This window comes from Pelophylax lessonae (assembly GCF_965119305.1).
Source record: "Pelophylax lessonae genome assembly, chromosome: 9".
NCBI lineage: Eukaryota > Metazoa > Chordata > Amphibia > Anura > Ranidae > Pelophylax > Pelophylax lessonae.
This window is the reverse complement of record NC_138776.1, coordinates 136,112,150-136,134,015: the sequence shown is the minus strand read 5'-3', so window position 1 is coordinate 136,134,015 and position 21,866 is coordinate 136,112,150. Positions and strand designations below refer to the sequence as shown.

At 46.5% G+C, this 21,866-nt stretch overlaps 1 protein-coding gene across 1 annotated transcript in view; it reads left to right on the top strand.

Annotated features, from left to right (window-relative positions):
* Positions 1-14,619: 14,619 nt before the first annotated feature.
* LOC309563187 (nucleolar RNA helicase 2-B-like) overlaps positions 14,620-21,866 on the top strand; it is a 35,871-nt gene continuing 28,624 nt past the window's right edge. Inside the window, exons 1-2 of the mRNA XM_082267523.1 lie at positions 14,620-14,766; positions 20,282-20,413. Of these exons, the coding sequence (XP_082123649.1) occupies positions 14,713-14,766; positions 20,282-20,413 (186 nt within the window). The 5' untranslated portion in view covers positions 14,620-14,712. The remainder of the gene's footprint in view (positions 14,767-20,281; positions 20,414-21,866) is intronic.

Sequence of the window (21,866 nt, the reverse complement as noted above, 5' to 3'; positions counted from 1 at the left end):
ACTCTGTTTGTCCTGACCAGCAGTCAGTCATGAATGAGAGTCAGTTGCCAGCATTCTCTGGTTGCAGCATAGCCTTTACTTTGTCAATTACCTTTTGGTGAATCTTTCCCAGCATTTCTGTTCGATAATACTTCTCACTCTTCAGTGTTTAGCTTGGCTGAAGTATGGACATCAACCGCTTAAATCCTGAGTCAGACACCATTGTAAATGGCTGGTTATCAGTGACAATCATCTCTGTGATTACTCTGTCCAGCAGTTGGGATCTTCCATCTGAATCTAGACAGTGACACCTGTTTTTTTTTTTTTTTTTTTCAGAAACATATCTGTTATTGTTGCCTGGGATAGTGGAGGAGGTATTTTGAAATCACATTGATATTAATTTTGTTTTTTTCTGTGCTGCATGATATAATTCAATATGATGAACTCTTAGATGGGCCCAAAGATTTGACGTATTTTTGTTTTTTGCAGTTATTGATCCCACGCTTATGTTGTTTGTACATGTGTTGCACATTGCTGCTTTTCCTGGAGAAGGTTGAGTCGAGAAATAGTCCCAGACCACACTTTTACTTTTTCTCTCCTCATCCATCTCCATTTCAATTTGAAAGACACAAAAAGATTTACAAAATGGCTTGCTGAAGTTGCTGGCACCCTGTTGTGGCTGACGCCTGGCAGTGTGGGTTGCTTGCTGGCACCCTGTTGTGGGTTGGTGGCTGACGCCTGGCAGTGTGGGTTGCTTGCTGGCACCCTGTTGTGTGTTGGTAGCTGATGCCTGGCAGTGTGGGTGGCTTGCTGAGTTGCTGGCACCCTTGAGGGTCGGTGGCTGACGCCTGGCAGTTTGGGTGGCTGGCTGGCACCCTGTTGTGGGTTGGTGGCTGATGCCTGGCAGTGTGGGTTGCTTGCTGGCACCCTGTGGTGGGTTGGTGGCTGACGCCTGGCAGTGTGGGTGGCTTGCTTGCTGGCACCCTGTTGTGGGGTGGCTGGCTGCTGTCACCCTGTTGTGGGTCGGTGGCTGACGCCTGGCAGTGTGGGTGGCTGGCTTGGTGTCACCCTGTGGTGGGTGGGTGGCTGGGTTGCAGGAACACTGTGGTGGGTGGCTGGCTTGGTGTCACCCTGTTGTGGGTGGCTGGCTTGCAGGAACACTGTGGTGAGTGGCTGGCTCGGTGTCACCCTGTTGTGGGTGGCTGGCTTGCAGGAACACTGTGTGGGTGGCTGGCTTGGTGTCACCATGTTGTGGGTGGCTGGCTTGCTGGAACACTGTGGCAGGTGGCTGGCTTGGTGTCACCCTGTTGTGGGTGGCTGGCTGGCTGTAACACTGTGGTGGGTGGGTGGCTGGCTTGGTGTCACCCTGTTGTGGGTGGCTGGCTTGCAGGAACACTGTGGTGGGTAGCTGGCTTGCAGGAACACTGTGGTGGCCAGGTGGCTGGCTTGGTGTCACCCTGTTGTGGCTGGCTGGATTGCAGGAACACTGTGGTGGGTGGCTGGCTTGGTGTCACCCTGTTGTGGGTGGCTGGCTTGCAGGAACACTGTGGTGGGTGACTGGCTTGGTGTCACCCTGTGGTGGGTGGGTGGCTGGCTTGCAGGAACACTGTGGTGGGTGGTTGGCTTGGTGTCACCCTGTTGTGGGTGGCTGGCTTGCAGGAACACTGTGGTGGGTGGCTGGCTTGGTGTCACCCTGTTGTGTGGGTGGCTGTCTTGGTGTCACTCACTCACCCTGGCCTGTTGTGGGTGGCTGGCTTGCTGGAACACTGTGTGGTCACTGGTCATGGTGGCGGGTGGCTGGCTTGTGGCTGGATGCTGGCCGGCTGGCACCCTGTTCTGTTGTGGGTCGGATGGCTGGCGGCTGGCACCCTGTGGTGAGTGGTTGAGGCCAGGACCTGTTGGTGGATGGCTGACACCGTGACTTGACCAGACTGTAGCTGGCTGCACATGAGGCTGTCCGAGGCATGGGAGGTGGTCTTAAGGCAGAGAACGTGTTCAGCGCGCAGTGAAACTACGTCACGCATGGGCTGCGCAGGCATGGGAGGCGGTGTTAGAAGGCAGTACATGTGCGCGCAGCATACTCAATGCCGTCATGAAAATATCGGCAATATCAGTAAATCCAAAGGCCGATTACGATATATATCGGGGAAAGTGCATATCGGCCCTCAATATATCGGTGTTACCGATAATCGGTCGATCTCTAACCTAAAGTTCTGTACAATTAGGGCAATATGCAACCAGAGCTGAATGCCCAGAATGCAATTGCTCTGTGTCTCAGGAATTCATCTGTGGGTTCATAATAACAAATGGCCACTGTCCCCCCCCCCCCCCCCCCTGTAACTGGCCTTCGCAGAAAGGAGCACATGGAAGGGAAAAACATGCAAAACAAAATCAAAGAAAATTTCCAGCTCAACTTATCAGCCAGCCGGCAATCAACTTCATCCTGTCTAACAGTTTGCATTAAAAACAGGAATTTTGTTTGCACACGTAGCGCTGTCCCCAAAAGAGCCGCTAGTATATTTGACTCTGTACTCTGCATCTCAACCACAGGAACAGTCTCAGCCCCTCTTGCACACCTGGCAACAATGTTTGGGCAAACACCACAGTAAGACTCGGTCCACACTAGCGCGCCTTGTCAGGCGACTTGTCAGCCTGACAAGTCGCGCTCCCTCGCGGTCCATTGACCGCTACATGACCCGTTCTTATAGGAGCGACACAAGTCGCTCTGACTTAGAAAAAGGGTCCTGTACTACTTCGGGCAACCTCGGAGCGACTTGCATAGACTTCCATTATGTGAGGAGGCAAATACTCTAACAATGACAGATCACGAAATGGCAAACACTTTTAACAGATCTACGATCAACTCTACTAAAAGCTGTTGCAAACCCCCCCTCTAATGTTTGTACCTATAGATAAGCCTATAATAAGGCCTACCTATAGGTACTGTAAATATCTCCTAAACTTGCACCGTTTAGGAGCTATTTACTGTATACTGCGCCTATGACGTCATCGGCGCATGTGCTCTGAAGGAACAGCCACCCGTGCCCTTTCTTCAGAGCACTGTGCGGTTCCCGAGCGCATGCGTGGGAGTGACGTCACAAGGCCCAGGCCAGCAGCACAGCCGGAGTCCACAGACCTAGAAGGAAGATGGGCAAAGATGAATGCAGCCTCCAGCGGGGAGGACAAGGGCTTTGTTAGAAGGTAAGTGTCACATAATGTGCTAGTTTGCGATGCATACTAGCATATTATGCCTTTACTTTCCAGGTGAGAAAAAAAGAAAAAAAACATCAGACTTTACTTCCTCTTTAAATTGAGCACTATGGGTCCAGGCAGGAGGAGGGCAGAGGAATGACTCTCTTATGTCAGACCTCTCCCTCCTGTCCCCCGACACCACAGGCCTAAGAACTGAAAACACTGTACCTAGTTTGGTTCAATAATGTAACTCCCAAGTCAGATAACCCAGCTCATTCATTCTATATCCGGAGCCCTGGGTGTATGTGTGTGCCCGTATGGCACCAGTGACTTCAGTCCCTTGGAAGAAGGCCTGTGTAACGCTTCTGCGTTTCTTATATGGTGTGGATTTTCAGCTGCAGAAATAGTTCCACGTCAGTAGTCATGTAAGAGATATGCTGAGATACCATTCCCAACCTCAATGACTCATCATGTGTGGAAGGTCTTATTTCAGCCAGTAAATACACACAATTAGCAAGCTGGTTCCTAGAGTGACTTTATGTATGTGGTAACACAATGATGAAGGTTGAGGGATAGGTTGAGTGGAGGTGGTAGGTGATAGACACTTGAAGGTGAGACAGTAGCAGATGGATGCAGGAAGGTTTAGCAATGTTGTATGATAGCAGATGATAGAATAGCAGGTGGACATAAAAAAGAGATCAACCCAGTGCAGAAAAGTAGCAGTAGTCTCAAGAGCTAGCAATCTAGTTATGCAGATGTGATAAACAGTCTTTACTATGCAGAGCTAGATAGTGTAAGCTTAGTATAAGTTTATAGAGAATTCCCCTGCGGGGTACTTAGCACTATTAGCGATACAGCCGAAGGGTGGTTCAGGAGAGGCGGATGATCCAGTAGCGGGATACAGGGATCAGCGCAGCGAGGTTCCGTCAGCGAAGTAAGCTTGCAAGCATGGAAGCTTCAAGCAAGGTTAGTATCCAAGTAAGGGTGTTTGAACGAACACATGTGAGTGAGAACCGACGCCTTAAATAGCCATCTAGTCCGGCGCTGAGTGATGACAGCTCCAGTCTTAAAGGTGTATGCGCACCTTTCCAAAAGTAAATGGTGGGGCGCATACACTTGTGGAAAGTGTAATTTAGGGTACCAAAGGTACCGGAACATTACAATACCCCCCCCCTTAAGGCCTGCTCCTGAAGGCCTCTGGAGCTGGTTTGTCTGGGTATCTCGCATGAAAATTGCGGATTAATCTAGGGGCATGTATGTCAGAGGTGTTTAGCCAGGTGTCGTCTTGGGGCCCATAGTTCTTCCATCTAATCAAGTACTGAAGTCTTCTTCTGTAGATACGAGAATCCAGAATCTCTTTTATCTCGTATTCTTCTCCACCTTCAACTTGTACAGGAGGGGGAGGTGGAATATTAGGCCTTATTCCTTGGTCCGGAACATGGGGTTTTAGTAGCGACACATGGAAAATGGGATGGATTTTTAGGTCCATTGGCAATGTAAGCTGCACTGCAGCTTTTCCAATAAGTTTCTTGATTGGGAAAGGTCCCAAGAACAGAGGTCCAAGCTTTTTGCTAGGGATCTTCAGTCTCAAGTTTTTTGTTGAGAGCCAAACGAGGTCCCCGATAGTATACTGTGGAGAAGGTCTTCTACGAAGATCATAGTACTTCTTTTGTTGACTGTGAGCGTGTGCAATGGTAGTATTTAGTAAACCCAGAGAATCCTTTATTTGGGTAAGATAGTCTGAGGCTACTGGGTTATTTGAAGGAAGGATGCGTGGAGGGAGAATAGAGGGATGGAACCCATAGTTCAAGTAGAACGGACTCTGCTTGGTTGTACTGTGAGTTGCGTTGTTGTAGGCAAATTCTGCCAGGGGGAGAAGATCCAACCAATCATCCTGTTGGTAAGAAGTGTAACAACATAAATACTGCTCGATGCATTGGTTGACTCTTTCAGTCTGTCCGTTGGTCTGCGGATGGTAAGGAGAAGTGAGCTTCCGCTCGATCCGTAGTATGTGACATAGTTCTTGCCAGAATTTAGAAATAAATTGGGATCCACGGTCAGACAGAAGAGTTTTTGGGATACCATGTAATCTGAAGACATGTTTGGACGAAGGTAGTCTGCGAATAGCAATGAAATGTGCCATCTTTGTCAGATGGTCCACTGACACCAAGATGGTATTAAATCCTTTGGAAGGAGGCAATTCTACGATGAAGTCCAATGACAAAACCTCCCATGGAGTTTGGGGTATTGGTAGACTGCATAGTAGACCGGATGGTCTCGTAGGGTCAATTTTGGACCTGGCACAGACATTGCATGAAGAGACGAATTTTTGTATAGATGTTTTCATGTCAGGCCACCAGAATTGCCGAGAAATCAAATTGAAAGTCTTTGTCATACCCATATGTCCTGCCATAGGCACATCATGCGATAATTCCAAGATCTTGGTGCGTAGGGTAGGTGGTATGTAAAGTTTGTCGTTGTAGTAGAGGAAGCCTTCTGCATCGGTATTTAGTTGTGGTGGGGGTGAATCCAACCTTATACCATGCAGAACCTCTTCCTTCAAGGAACGGACAACTCCAATAATGCGTTTGTGAGGTCTTATAGGAACGGAAGGAATTTCAAAGTAGTTTTCTTCAGTTAGTCGTGATAGTGCATCCGCCTTTTTGTTCTTATCTGCAGGTGTGTAGGTCACTAGGAAGTTAAACCTTAGAAAGAATAGTGACCATCGTACCTGTCGATGCGAGAGAGTTTTTCTAGTCTGAAGATATTGGAGGTTTTTATGGTCCGTGTATATAATTATTGGTAATTGGGTGCCTTCGAGTAAATGTCGCCAATTCTCCAGAGCCAATTTTATAGCAAGCAGTTCCTTTTCACCCACGGGGTAATTTATCTCGGGACTGCTCAGGGATTTAGAAAAAAAGGCGACTGGATGAAGTGGTGAAGTGTGGGTAGGTCGTTGGGAGAGTATTGCTCCTACTGCCAGGTTTGACGCATCTACCTCCAGAATGTATTGGAGGGATGGGTCTGGATGGCGTAATATGGGAGCGGAAGTAAACCTTGTCTTTAACAAGTGGAAAGCCTTATTTGCTTCTTCTGACCATTTAAATGGTATTTTTATGCTAGTGAGCTGTGTGAGGGGTCTCACAATAGCAGAAAAGTTTTTTATGAACTTCCTGTAGAAATTTGAAAATCCCAGGAATCGCTGTAGCGCCTTGCGTGTAGTTGGTGTAGGCCAATCCTGAATGCAGGATATTTTACTCATGTCCATCTCGATTCCTGTTTTGGATATGATGTAGCCTAGAAAGAGTACCTCATCTTTATGGAACAAGCATTTCTTCAGCTTCACATAAAGATTATGTGCAAGCAATCTCGATAATACAAGTCTTACATGTCTTATGTGTTCAGACAGGGTCCGTGAATATAGAAGTATATCGTCCAGATATACCACAACACAGACATCTAGTAAGTCTTTAAAAATATTGTTTATAAATCGTTGGAAAACTGCAGGGGCATTGCATAGGCCGAATGGCATCACAAGATATTCGAACAATCCGTATCTAGTTCTGAATGCAGTCTTCCACTCGTGTCCATCACGGATTCGAATGAGATTGTATGCTCCTTTCAGGTCTAATTTTGAAAAATAGGTAGCTCCACGCACCTGCTCAAGGAGCTCAGGGATAAGCGGTAGAGGATAGCGATCTTTTATTGTGATAGCATTCAATTTCCTGTAGTCGATGATAGGTCTGAGACTTGAATCTTTATTGCGAACAAAAAAGAGTCCTGCTGCTGTGGAAGAAGTGGAAGGTCTAATAAAACCTTTTTCCAAGTTCTCATCCAAATAGGTTTTGAGATGGGTAAGTTCATCCTGTGAAAGAGGATAAACATGACCGAACGGCAATTTGCTATTTGGGAGTAGATCAATGCTACAATTATAGTCTCGATGAGGAGGTAATGCTTGAGCATCTTTCTCAAGAAAAACCTCAGAAAGATCCTGATAACATAGTGGTGCAATCTCATCTGTCACCACAGACAGAATCTTCCCGGAAAACGGGAGGTTACACGTTTCCTCGCAATAACAAGAAGGGAAGGTCAAGGACCGTTTCTTCCAATCTATGGTTGGTTGGTGTGTGTGCAACCAGGGAAGTCCCAACACAATGGGAAAGTGAGGTGATGGTATTAAATCGAAGGTAGAAGTCTCCCTATGAGACTCGTTAATTGTGACTAGAAGTGCTTGTGTCTGATCGGTGATCGGACCAGAGGATAACGGAACACCGGTAATAAGACTTACTGAGACAGGTTTGAGTTTAGAAATAATAGGAATTTTATTTAAAGCAGCAAAACATATATCCATATAATTTCCACAAGATCCTGTGTCAATCATGGCCTTAGTAGTAATCCTGTTCTGGTCCCACTGTAATGTCAAAAAAACAGAAATGTAGGGGTTAGTGAATGAAGTTGTCAATCCTCCTAGGGAGACGTGAACACTCACCCTTCTTTTTGTTGACTAGGGGACAGACGTTTATCTTGTGATCCGGGGATGCACAGTACAAGCAGAGATTTTCATTTCGTCTTTTGGCTTTTTCCATAGTTGATAGCGGTGGGCGTATGGTTCCTACCTCCATAGGAACGGCCAGACTCCGAGAGGAAACGGATAATGGCATTCCCATCTTTTCAGCCTTTCTTTCTCGTAGTCTTCTATCTATGGTAATACTGAGTTGTATTAATGCATCCAGGGTTTTTGGCAGATCCGCTCGGGCGAGCTCGTCCTTAACGGCTTCTGATAGGCCAAGCCTAAATTGGGTTTTCAGAGATGCATCATTCCATTCTGAATCAAGGGTCCATCTCTTGAACTCTGCGACAAAGTCTTCTACAGGCCTCCTTCCTTGTTTCAAGGATCTTAACTGAAGATCAGCAGTACTCTGCCTATTGGGGTCATCATATAGGCTAGTGAGCTCTGCCAGGAACAAGGCATAGGAGTTGAGAAGCTGGTCGTTTTTCTCAAAAAGAGAATCTGCCCAGGCTCGAGGATCGCTTGATAGGTAAGAAATAATAGTACAAACCTTAATGTGATCAGTAAGGTAGGTACGAGGTTTTAGCAAAAAAAGTAACTCACATGCGTTTTTAAATTCGCGAAATTTTTTGCGATCGCCTGTAAATACCAAAGGGGGATTTATCTTGGGTTCAGGGGACTGAGCAGAGGTAAGTTGTGTCAGTCTAATTACCTGCTTTGACAGAGCCTGATTGTCTTCTTTTAATTCAGCAAGTGCGTGTATTAACGCAGATACTTGCTGTTTTAATTGTGTCACCTGAGTGGTTATTTCTGCTGAATCCATTTTTTGGGTTCGTTCAATCTGTAACGCTTCTGCGTTTCTTATATGGTGTGGATTTTCAGCTGTAGAAATAGTTCCACGTCAGTAGTCATGTAAGAGATATGCTGAGATACCATTCCCAACCTCAATGACTCATCATGTGTGGAAGGTCTTATTTCAGCCAGTAAATACACACAATTAGCAAACTGGTTCCTAGAGTGACTTTATGTATGTGGTAACACAATGATGAAGGTTGAGGGATAGGTTGAGTGGAGGTGGTAGGTGATAGACACTTGAAGGTGAGACAGTAGCAGATGGATGCAGGAAGGTTTAGCAATGTTGTATGATAGCAGATGATAGAATAGCAGGTGGACATACAAAAGAGATCAACCCAGTGCAGAAAAGTAGCAGTAGTCTCAAGAGCTAGCAATCTAGTTATGCAGATGTGATAAACAGTCTTTACTATGCAGAGCTAGATAGTGTAAGCTTAGTATAAGTTTATAGAGAATTCCCCTGCGGGGTACTTAGCACTATTAGCGATACAGCCGAAGGGTGGTTCAGGAGAGGCGGATGATCCAGTAGCGGGATACAGGGATCAGCGCAGCGAGGTTCCGTCAGCGAAGTAAGCTTGCAAGCATGGAAGCTTCAAGCAAGGTTAGTATCCAAGTAAGGGTGTTTGAACGAACACATGTGAGTGAGAACCGACGCCTTAAATAGCCATCTAGTCCGGCGCTGAGTGATGACAGCTCCAGTCTTAAAGGTGTATGCGCACCTTTCCAAAAGTAAATGGTGGGGCGCATACACTTGTGGAAAGTGTAATTTAGGGTACCAAAGGTACCGGAACATTACAGCCTGGAATCTTCAGCTAGCTACTTTAGTTGGTGCACTTAGATATCCTGTTTGGCAGGAGTGATGCAAAGTGTACTGTGGAACTCCTGAAGCAGAAAGAACACTTTAACTGCCTGGCAGAGGATGAGTGCAACACCGTGTTCTACTGGCATAGGAAAAATAGACAATGTTGTCTGCATGCAGTGTCTCTGTAAGATGGGCAAGTGCCCGCTCACCAATCCTGCGACCAAGGCCCAAGGCAGGCAGGTTCTTCAGGTTGGCTGAGTGGGTCCCCCACAACTAGAACATCTCACACCTTCAGGAAGGCACCTGGAGGTGCACCAGGGGTCCCTCTCTGGTGGGATGTCCAAAATCGGCCGTGGAACTGTGACAGAAACAGGCACGCCGACCCTAGATTGCAGCACCCCACTCCTTCTGCTCGCCTCGTGTTCTGTCCCTCAGCTCCCAGGCAGCCTCTTGGTGCCTTTCTTTCTTTGACCCCTCTGGCCTGCTGGGCTGTAAAATTTCCCCCTTAAGGGATTACAATGTGGCTGCCTGGTCTTCGGGATTACATATCCCATGATCCATTTCCCCCTGCTGTCCTTCCAGAGTTGGCTCCTTTCCTTCTGCCAATGAGGAAGCAGGGGAGGGAGCAGGATGGGCAGATGCCTGTGTGAGGAGAGGGAGATAATTCCCCTGCAGCTGCTGACAGGCTCCTGTCTCCCTCTCAGAGCCAAGCAGCATGTGCGTCCTGGCGGCAGCCGGCAGGAGGTGCGGGCAGTACCCACTACACACACATTTGCAAATACATGTAAGCTGCAGAGCAATTTCATCGCACCCCATTATTATCTGTAGTCCTACAGTAACTCTATAAATTCAAGTTCAGAGGACACTAAATGGAAGTACCTCTGAGTGCACCATCCAGCCCCAGCAGCTGTTAGACTATCATATAATTTGACAGACTGCCAGCAGCAAGAAGGGCTGGACACTTCGCCCACAACTAAACGCCAGAGCCTCATACACCAGGGTTATACATCCAGGGAAGAATTCAATAAAGCTGCTGCACCATTTCGCTGATGTTAATCCCTCTTGTATTTTTAAAGGTATTTTTATTGAACAAACAAAACACAACACAACAGAACAAAAGAGCCAGTACAGTATAAAAGAGAAGATACCCACAAACACATGGGGCACTTCCGCAAATCAAATGCCATAACAGAAGCAGTATACACATCATACAGTTTTCTTGTCAAAAGGAACATAGTAGAATTCCCCTGAAGGGGGAAGATAAGGGAAGATAGATCAGTAACAGAAATAGCAAATCACCATATTCACAACAAAATAAGGCGTACCGGACATCTCCTAAGTAGAATCAGATATCGAGGAGGTAGTTAGGTCTGAGTCTACCCAAAAAGACCAGATTTTCCGGAACTTCTTCGGGCAGCCTCTGGCCTCATATGTCATTTTATATAAAGGCAGAGCTTGATTAACCACTTTACCACCGGAGGATTTTGCTGTCTTACGTCCAGGTCACTTTTTGCGATTCGGCACTGTGCGAATTTAACTGACAATTGCGCGGTCGTGCAACGCCACACCCAAAATAAATTTACGTCCTTTTTATCCCACAAACAGAGCTTTCTTTTGGTGGTATTTGATCACCTGTGCAATTTTTACTTTTTACGCTATAAACAAAAAAAGAGCAACAATTTTGAAAAAATAACAATATTTTTCACATTTTTTATATGAAATCCCCCCCCAAAAAAATGTAAAAATCTAAATTTTTTAACATTTTAGGCCAATTTGTTTTCTGCTACATATTTTTGGTAAAAAAAATCGCAATAAACGTATTTTGATTGGTTTGCGCAAAAGTTATTGTGTTTACTAACTAAGGGAAAGATTTCTGTCATTTTTGGTGTTTTTTTTTAACAGTAATGGCAGCGATCTGCGATTTTTTTGTGGGACTGCGACATTGCGGCGGACAGATCGGACCCTTGACTGACATTTTTTACACTTTTGGGGGTACCATTGACATTACTACAGTAATCAGTGCTATACATATGCACTGTTACTGTAAAAATGACACTGGCAGGGAAGGGGTTAAATTCTATTGGTGATCAAGGGGTTAATGTATGCCTGGTGCTTACTGACGTGTGTGGGGGGAGGTGACTGAGTGACACAGGTAAAGATCGCAGGTTCAGCTAAGCTGAACCCTGCAATCTGACCCTGCCTGTCACTTAGGAGATCCGCCCGCTTTGTTTACACAAGCGGGCGGATCTCCAGACTCGAATCCCCGACGATCGGGGAAGAGCGGCGGTGATGACCGCCGCTCCTCCCCTGGCCCGACTCCCGCTGTGACTGAATACAGCGGGAGCGAGCCTCCGGCAAAAAAAATCGCAGATAAAAAAATGTGAAAAATATTTTTATTTTTTCAAAATTGTCGCTCTTTTTTCATCTATAGCACAAAAAGTAAAAATTGCACATGTGATCAAATACCACCAAAAGAAAGCTCTGTTTCTGGGAAAAAAAGGACGTAAATTTCCTTTGGGTACGGCGTTGCATGACCGCGCAATTGTCAGTTAAAGTCGCACAGTGCCGAATCGGAAAAAGTGGCCTGGACGTAAAACAGCAAAATCCTCCGGTGGTAAAGTGGTTAATCCCTCTTGTTAATGTGTTTTCCTGCCCAGGCCAATTTTCAGCTTTCAGCGCTGTCACAATTTGAATGACAATTGCACGGTCATGCAACACTGCACCTACATTAAATTTTTATCATTTTTTTAAGCAAATAGAGTTTTCTTTTTGGTGGTATTTAATCACCATTGGGTTTTTTTATTTTTTGCTAAACAAACATAAAAAAATGTTAAAAAAATATATATTTCATAGTTTGATATAAAATTTTTAAAACCGGCAATTTTTCTCCTTCGCTAATGTGCCCTGATGAGGCTACATTGATGGGCACTGATAGGCTACATTGATGGGCACTGATAGGCTGCACTGATGAGACGGCACTAATAGGTGGCACTGATGAGGCTGCATTAATGGGCACTGATAGGCGGCACTGAAGGGCACTGATAGGTGACACTGATGAGGAGGCACTGATGAATACTGATTGGCAGCACTAGTGGGCACTGTTAGGACTGCACTGATAATCAGGACACTGATAATTAGTTCCCTGATTATCAGTGGCAATGTCCCTTTAGGACAAGCTGGTTATCGTCTCTCTTTTTCTCTCCTCACGATGTCAGTGTGCTGCAGCTGTCCCCTGCTGGCTCTAACCTTTGGTACCCCCTTATTATTATATGGTGCTAAGCTTATAAAGCAGCCTTCGAGAGGAACAGCCAGGGATAGGGCTTGCACTGGATGGAGATTTATGCACTGAGGACATCTAGCGACGGATTTTATTATTACCATTCCTATGATGTGCTATTCTCAATGCGGTTTTCAAGTCTAATTGAGAGAACATTGAGAGCACAAATAGGGGCATGCAAAAGAAGAAGAGCACCCCTTAAGAATTTTCCACAATTTGGTGAAGGGAATAACTTACACATTCATCAAGGATCTATCTCCATTATAGACTTTTGTTACTCATTCCGTTTATTTGTATATATATATAATATATATATATATATATATTATATATATATATATATATATATATATATATATATATATATATATATATATATATATATATATATATATATATATATTATCTTTTCTTTATTTTTAAATATTTTCAACACAGTGATTTTCACAGATGTGAAATTGGCACATTTGTTTTACATATAGAGGATTTATGTGATTTTTTTTTTTTTGCTTTTCCCATTTCACACACACATTGATATGCTTTGTTGCATGGTGCACTTTTATATTTTTATATTTTCTTTTGCACTTGGCACTTTATGATGATGTATTTTATATTAATTTGTTTTTTACATATTTATTCATCAGATATATCTGCATGCTGTGTTGTACTATTTGGTTTATGCACTTTAATTATAGATGTGTGTGTACAATAATATATTTATGTGAAGTTATTATATCTGTTTAGTCCAAGGGCAGCGCAACACTGTCACCTGCTATTAAATGTTAATGGCACCCTAGTTAAGTAGCAGGTGTTTTGTTGTGAAAGAAACATGTTGAAAATGCACCAAAAAGCACTGCAAAAAAAAAAAAAAATGTGCCATGTTGCCCTCCAAAAAAAGTACAGGAGCTTCTTTGGGGCGTTTGATGCGCATAGAATGGGCTGCCCTATGCACGTTAATACCTGAAAAACGTGCAAAAAAAAGCTTGCAGGAATGCGAGTTTCCAGATATGGGCTCTCAGCTGTGAACTGAGAGGCTGAGTCAGCTGGCGGTCAGGCATCTGGGTGGATCCCGACATTATTGGCAGGACGCTCTCAGAGTGTGGAGCTGCTCTGTGACTTTAGCCGATTTGTTAGACAGCTGTTGGTTGATTCTGGAAAAAGGTGCACTCCTGTGACTCAGAAGAGGAGTATAACCAATCAAGATCACACTTCTCTTTTAAGCCCTGGTTCACACTGATGCGGTGTGGGATTTGCAGCAATTCCTGTGCTTTTCCTGCACTGCATCACAACCCCACTCTGTTCATGTGAGCCGCTGAGGGTGTCAATGTTAAATTAACGAAACCCCAAAAATGGTTTGAAAAACGCAGTGCGATTGGCAAAATCGGATTACATAGGGGTGAACACCCATGCAAAGCGATTCCAGTTCGGCAAAAAAAAAAGCGCATGCACCTTTTTTGTGTGGGTGAGGTGCCATACAAAATGTATGGCTCAAATGGCACCACACACACTCGTGTGTAATGTGCACAGGAATGTGGTGCGATTCCTATGTGGTGTTCCGCATGCACCAGTGAGAACCCAGGCTTAGTCCAGCTCATTTTTTGGCGTACACAGACTATGGCGCAGGCAGATTTTGCTAAAGTGGCTCACGTGCGTTCCAAATGCAAGTACAAGGTATTATTATTATTATACAGGATTTATATAGCGCCAAAAGTTTGCACAGCGCTTTACAATATGAGGGAAGGCAATACAATTCAATACAGCAGGAATTAGAGGGCCCTGCTCTAGACAGGTAAATAAATGTGTGTGCATGCTTTTCCACTCCAAAATGTTTCCTGCACCAGTGTTTATGCATTCCAGGGCCAGTGTACAGGAAGCCATAGAGATGCTATACTCATGTACCACGCACACACGTGCTCCAGTGACACCTGCAGGCCACACGTGGAATGGCACAGCACGGCCTGTAGCAGCCACAGACCATCACTCGGAGTTGGAAGTAGGCGATGACGTCACTTCCTCTTCCCTTTTCACGCTGCCTCTCGTAGCGTGGCCAGCTGTTGATCCCCAGTCTGTCGGGTGCGAGACTTTTAGAGCAGCCCATCGATGCCCGGGATAATTCTAAACGAAGAAATGGAGAACGGAGTCGGCAAGAATAAGGTGGGAGTTGACGGGCGAGGTGTGGGGGTGCCTTGTGTTACTTATATCAGAGCACGGCCTAGAGAGAGGGGGAGGGGAGGGGTGCAGCATGTAAACAGCGCTGTGTAGACACGTGTGATCGCTGACCGCAGTCACAGATGGGCTGTGTATGGGGGCCCAGAATCACCAATCATACATGGAAGGGCAATACTGGAACTTGTAGTTCCACAGGGACATAATTTACACAGATGACGGAGGCCGATCTCCTGCTAGGAGTGATCAGTGTTCCGTGTGGTCAGTAGGTCACTGTAGTATTTGTATAGGAAGGTCATCCTGTGGGATGATCAGTGGATTCTGTGCATTGTATTACATAGAGCCATTGGTACCGCTTTAAATATGCAGATAGCGACTTCACACAAAGTCACGGGTAGACCCCGCCTACCCCCAGGATAAAGCTGCTATACCCTGGCGGTAAAGAGCTGAGCAGTAAGGATGGGCTCTGGCGTGTTCAGGATCGTAGTCTCAACCCACCTGCCCGATTTCCCCCCCCCCCCCCCCCACCAGGAAGCTGACACTTGTCACTAGGGCTGGGCGATATGGCTGAAAACTGTATCACGATATCAGTGTTTCATATCGGTCGATATCGATAATTATTGATATTTTTTATTACCCATTTAAAATAAGGACCCTAGGGTGAGAATGCAGGGCGGCCAGCGGGCATGGTACAGGAGAATGCAGGGTGACTGGCATGGTGCAGGAGAATGCAGGGTACTGGCATGGTGCAGGAGAATGCAGGGCACTGGCATGGTGCAGGAGAATGCAGGGCACTGGCATGGTGCAGGAGAATGCAGGGCACTGGCATGGTGCAGGAGAATCCGGGGTTGTGGGCATACTACAGGAGATGCAGTGCTGTGGGCATGGTACAGGTAGACCATGCCCGCAGCACTGCATCCCTTGTAGTGTGCCCGCAGCCCTGCATAATGGCAGGTAGTGAAGCTGTTTCACTTACCTGTTCCAGAGGCGCCTTCATTTTAAAAATGGCGCCGCCACGTCATTGCGCACGCGCCGCCGCCGCTCGTGTAACTTCGGCTATTCCCGGCCTCTCCCGAGCGGCAGCGGCGCGTGCGCGGTGACATGTATGCGACGGGCGGCGCCATTTTTAAAGCTTAAACCCGTCGGAGCGGACTTTATCGTTCAAAGTCTTGTATTGCTATCGATCCCCTGACTATCGCGATACATATCGGTATCGTTTTATCGCCCAGCCCTACTTGTCACCGCTAATCACAGGCAGTTCCAGGTCAGTGCAACTGCGGACCAGAAACTGCATATGAGTGGTGGTGTGCAGTGTCGGCTTCCTGGTGGGATTGCTCAGTTGGGTTGGGACTACGATCCCAAACACGCCTGAGCCAATCAATACTGAGCAGATTGAGCAGCCACTCGCAGCACTTAGACCGCATTCACACTAGTCCGACTTGGACCGCGACTTGTCAGCCATTGTGTAGTACAGGAGCCGTTCTAATAGGAGCGACACAAGTCGCCCCGACTTAGAAAAAGGGTCCTGTACTACTTCGGGGCGACCTCGGAGCGACTTGCATAGACATTCATTATGTGAAGTCCGTGCAAGTCGTGCCTAAGTCGCGGTGCACGCGACTTCACAGGTCGCCCCCTAAGTGGGAGCGACGTAGTGTGAACCGAGCCTTAATACAGTGAGCGTGCCCACCAGTTTTGGTAAGCAGTGGGAAATCATGTGACCCCCCCGCCACCATATAGAAAAATAAAGTACATCAACCATTTTTTTTTTTTCTTCTTGCTATCCGTGTACCATTGTTGAAATTTACTTTCACTTCCCGTCCCATGGCTGAAACAGGAAGTGAGGTACAATCCACCAAAGTTAGGGAATCCCAGGTTGTCACTACTTAGGGCTCCTATTTTATGGTTTCCCTGCAATTCCTGTTCTAGTAACAACCCAGAATTTGAGTTTTTCTTTTAATAATAAACAGGACAAATAGAGAGGGTGAATCTCCCTAACGGGAGCACAGATGGTAATAAAGACCTGACGGGTGACTAATCCGTCTCCGCTTTATCCAAAACTTAAACAAAAAAAATTGTTGCCTTTAGATATAGTTTAACACCACTTAAGGACCAGAAGGTTTTACCCCCTTAATGAGCAGGCCATGTTTTGCGATACGGCACTGCCTTACTTTAACAGACAATTGCGCGGTCGTGCGATGCTGTACCCAAATAAAATTGGATGTCCTTTTTTCCCCACATATGGAGCTTTATTTTAGTGGTATTTTATCACCTGCGGTTTTTATTTTTTGTGCTATAAACAAAAAAAGCGACCATTGTGGGAAAAATATTTTTTTTTTTTTACATTCTGCTATAAAATATTCCCAATAAAAAAAAAAAAAGGTGTGGTGTTTTTTTTTTTTTTTTTTTGGTGGCAGGCTCCCTTTTGATGCATACCTGTCATGAGGTTTATTCAGGTTGCCATTGCTGACCTCTATGAGAATGTTGTTTCACTGACTCATGCTGAGGATTTGGCTTCACCCCTTTCTGTTTCACTTACCTGCAACAATTAGGCCCCTTTCACACTATCCGTCTGTCGGACGGATTCCGTTTTTCTCAGCGGGGAATCGAGCAGCAGGACGACAGCTGTGTTTCTGTGCTGTGTGCGGAGACACAGCTGGAAATGAGAGAAACAAAGCAGCTCAGGTATATCAGTCCAACCTGGTGCTGGTGAGACCAGTCATCCGGATGAAGTGCAAGGAAATAGTGGAACCGCACTCAGGTAGATGAAAGTAAAGGAATACTTTTTATTCTTCAAATCAAATATGAACAGACAGTGCAGGGAACAGGTATCCAGGGTTAACGCGTTTCACGGCGCACACAGCCGCTTACTCATAACCGGGGGAGACACAGCTGTCAGTTCCCCATGCATCTCTATGGGGGAAATCGAATGGGAACGGACCGTCGGTCCGTTCTCATCCAATCCGATCCGCTGGACGAATGGAAAAAAGGGTTTCCATCCGTCCAGATTTGATGGGTCGGATGTCAGTGGACATGTCTCCGCTGACATCCGATGCCCCATAGGAATGCATGGGTGGACCGTTCAGATCCGCCAAAAAAACGAACAGGTGGATCTGAACGGTCCGCCTGTGTGAAAGGGGCCTAAGAGTTAGTGTTTGTAACCCCTCCCATCCCTTTAACCACTTGCCTAATAGGCACTTATACCCCCCCTCCAGGCCAATTTTCAGCTTCCAGTGCTGTCACAATTTGAATGACAATTGCGCAGTCATGCAACACTACCTAAATGACCTTTTAATCATTTTTTACAAACAAATAGAGCTTTCTATTGGTGGTATTTAATCACTACTGGGGGTTTTATTTTTTGCTGAACAAACAAAAAAACATTTTGAAAAAAACAAGACAGTTTTTATAGTTTGTTATAAAATTTTGCAAACAGGTAATTTTTTTTCTTCATTGATGTGCGCTGATGAGGCGGCACTGATAGGCTGCACTGGTGGGTGACACTTATGATGGGTGGCACTGGTAGGTGGTACTGGGGGCACAAATAATCCCTCTCCGTTTCGGGACCGGTATCCCTCTGACAGCAGCCAGTGATCGATTTTTTTTTTTTTTTTTTTTCCTCACACTGACAGTGTGAGGAGAAAAAAAAAAAAACAGCTGATCGCCGGCTGCTGTTTACTTTACATAATCAGCTGACATTGGCTGACAACTGATCACGTGGTAAGGGGGGCTGGATCGCCCCCTCAATCCAATCTGTAATCAGGCTAGTCTCATGGACTCGCCGATCACAGAGCACGCAGGCTGCTAGTTGCCGAGAGGACGTCAATGTACGCCCTCCCGGGAATTTAGGTCCGCGCTGTAGCCGTCATTCGGCTGTAGCGCGGGCGTCAACTAGGTAAAGCATGCAAAACAGCATAGTGCTTGTGTGTGTAATTTGGCCCCTTTTTATCATATCAGGGGCGTAACTACAGGGGTTGCAGGGGTTGCGATTGCAACCGGGCCCAATGCTCCAGGGGGCCCAGCATTGGATAGGAGGGGAGGCGGGGGCAGCATGTAGAGAAATCACTGTCCTCCTTTTTCCTCCTGTAGCTGCAGAAAGAAAATGGAGGAGATTGGATCCTCTGTATGCTACCCCCGCCACTCCTCCTATCCAGTTCACTTGTGTTCTGCTGTCTGGGCCCCTGTGTGCTCCCCTGGCCCCCCCCCCCCCCCCCACTGTGATCCCTCCCCTTTCCTGCCGGCTGCTGCAGGAGATGTGTAACAATAGAGAACCAGGAAGGGGTCGGTAAATATGTAATTTACCAGCTCCTTGCTTCTCTAAATGGGCAGAGTCATAGTCAGTGACATTGTAAAAAAATTAAATAAAATGATAAAAAATAATACAATTAAAATACCAAAAAATAAAAACTACTGACACCAGTGGGTGAACTTTCAGGATCGCAAAGGTCACACTTGCAACCGGGCCCTGGCATTCCACCACCGTGGGGAGGCCCCAAGATGGCAGGAAGGGGGGCCCAATGCAAAACTTGTGAAAGGGACGCGCTGTGGGACCGCAATAAAGGGCCCCGCAAGCGGAGTAAAGGGCCCCAGGATCAGTGGGAAGAGCCCGGGGCTTGAAGGGAAGGGCCCCGGCCAGGGGTCCGGGGGGGCCCTTCATGGTTTCTTGCACCGGGGCCCTGAAGGTTCTAGTTACGCCTCTGTATCATATATAAAACCTGGCTGATCCTGCCTGGTTCTGTCCCCCGTAAACTGACTACAAGTTAATCATGGCTGCTGAACCCTGACACCGTGTTCTGTTTACATGCTTCCATCATCTGCAGCTCTCCTCCATCGTCGTTCTCCCAGTGGCTGTGCTTTGAAAAAAGGCAGAAATCCACATTTTTTTTTTTTTTTTTTAAAAGAGAGCCTCTCGGTGCTCAAGTAACCGCCCGCTGATCTCCCGACTGACGTAAGCAGGAGTTCTTGGCCCCTCCCGCTATAGTTGTCAGCCCGGAAAAGGAGGAGAGGTATGCAGTCACGTGAGTGCCAAGAGGCGCTCTGAAATGAGGTGGAAATTGGCATTTTTTTTTATAAAGTACATACACTGGGGCACATATTGTTACCTAATGGGGGATTGTATGTTTATGATGTAGTGGTTTTACAATCACTTTAAGGAATTCTGACACACGTTTACAGCATGTTTATCAAGGGTCCGTTTAAAAAACCGCTTGAAGCTAGACATCTAGCATTATCAGAAGTACACCTGAATCATGAAATAGGTAATTAAGGTAAAGATTAGGGTGCAGTTGGGGTGAAGAAAAAAATATGCCTGTACTTATCTGAAAATCATGAGTTTTGCAGTGGAAAGCTGGAGTTGGTTTTTAAATCCCTAAATTTACTTTCCAAGTTTGTTCTTCTTTTCTATATACCACATTGCCTTTTGTATTGCGTTTTCTACTATAAGTCATCGTAGATAATTATTCAGGTTTAGTGGTGTTTCCTTGACCCAGTCTTCTATTATTTTCAGAAAAACTCTAAAACTCCCACACCCAAGAAGATCAAGAGGAAAATCCAAAATGGGGACACAGAAGAACTTGATTTTGAGCAAGCAACCGAACTCAACGGCTTGGTGAGCGAAGATTCAAACAACAATGATCAGGTACTTGTTTGATCCTATGTATCTCAGGTATTGTAAACAGGGTTCATACGGTCATGGAAATCCTGGAAAAGTTTTGGAATTTTTAGATGACACTTTCCAGGCCTGGAAAGGTCATGGAAAATTAGGAAATACACTAGGTTTTGGAAAAGTCATGGAATTAAATTACTGTGGAGGAGCGGGAAGCAGATGCTTAATTATTTTAATTATGTTATAATTATATTGCCACATACTGTATTTACATTTCGCTGTATTAGCGTCCTTCCGGGTCCGCGGTATGCGCGTGCTGTCATTGGCCAGCAGCAGCCGAAGAGATGACCCAATCAGGCAGCGGGGAGGGCCGACCGCAGTTTGCCTGGAGACACTGTGACTGACTAGCAGCAGCAGTAACAGCCGGGAGATTATCAACCAATGAGGCAGCGGAAGCGTCACTGGAGGGCGGGCCGGCCGCATGAACGTGATGATGATGCGGAAGGGGGCGGTAACCGTTTTGCGCGCCTTCCAACCCCCCTGCAATGCTTTCCAGTCCCCCCTCCCCCCCCCCCCCCGTGCCCTTCAGCTCCTCCAGTGCTTTCTGCTTCCCCTGTGCTCTTCTATCCTCTATCATGTCTGTAGTCTCTGACCTTCTCTTGTATCATGTTCGCAGCCTCTGACCACCTCCTGTATCATGTCCGCAGCCTCTGACCACCACCTGTATCATGTCCGCAGCCTCTGACCACCTCCTGTATCGTGTCCGCAGCCTCTGACCACCTCCTGTATCGTGTCCGCAGCCTCTGACCACCTCCTGTATCGTGTCCGCAGCCTCTGACCACCTCCTGTATCGTGTCCGCAGCCTCTGACCACCTCCTGTATCGTGTCCGCAGCCTCTGACCACCTCCTGTATCATGTCCGCAGCCTCTGACCACCTCCTGTATCATGTCCGCAGCCTCTGACCACCTCCTGTATCATGTCCGCAGCCTCTGACCACCTCCTGTATCATGTCCGCAGCCTCTGACCACCTCCTGTATCATGTCCGCAGCCTCTGACCACCTCCTGTATCATGTCCGCAGCCTCTGACCACCTCCTGTATCATGTCCGCAGCCTCTGACCACCTCCTGTATCATGTCCGCAGCCTCTGACCACCTCCTGTATCATGTCCGCTAAATGTACAGTGTGGGTCGTAAAACGTTTGACATTTCGAACATGGGAGAGGCAGCGCTGTCTAGCCACGCTAAAGGTGCAAAGCACCAGTCTGCAGCTGCGTGCTTGACAGCTTCCAATCTGATCGCTGGCTTTTTCACCCGTGCGCCTGAAGTGACACCGGCTCCCAGCTGCGGCAGCGGTGCTTCCATCTTATCCACTGTAAAACAAGGGACCATTTTGAGTCACGCTGTATCCAGAAACGAAACCCTAAGGGCTCTTTCACACGGTCCGCCTCCGCAGGCGGATCCGTGTTGCTCAGCGGGGATCGATCCGC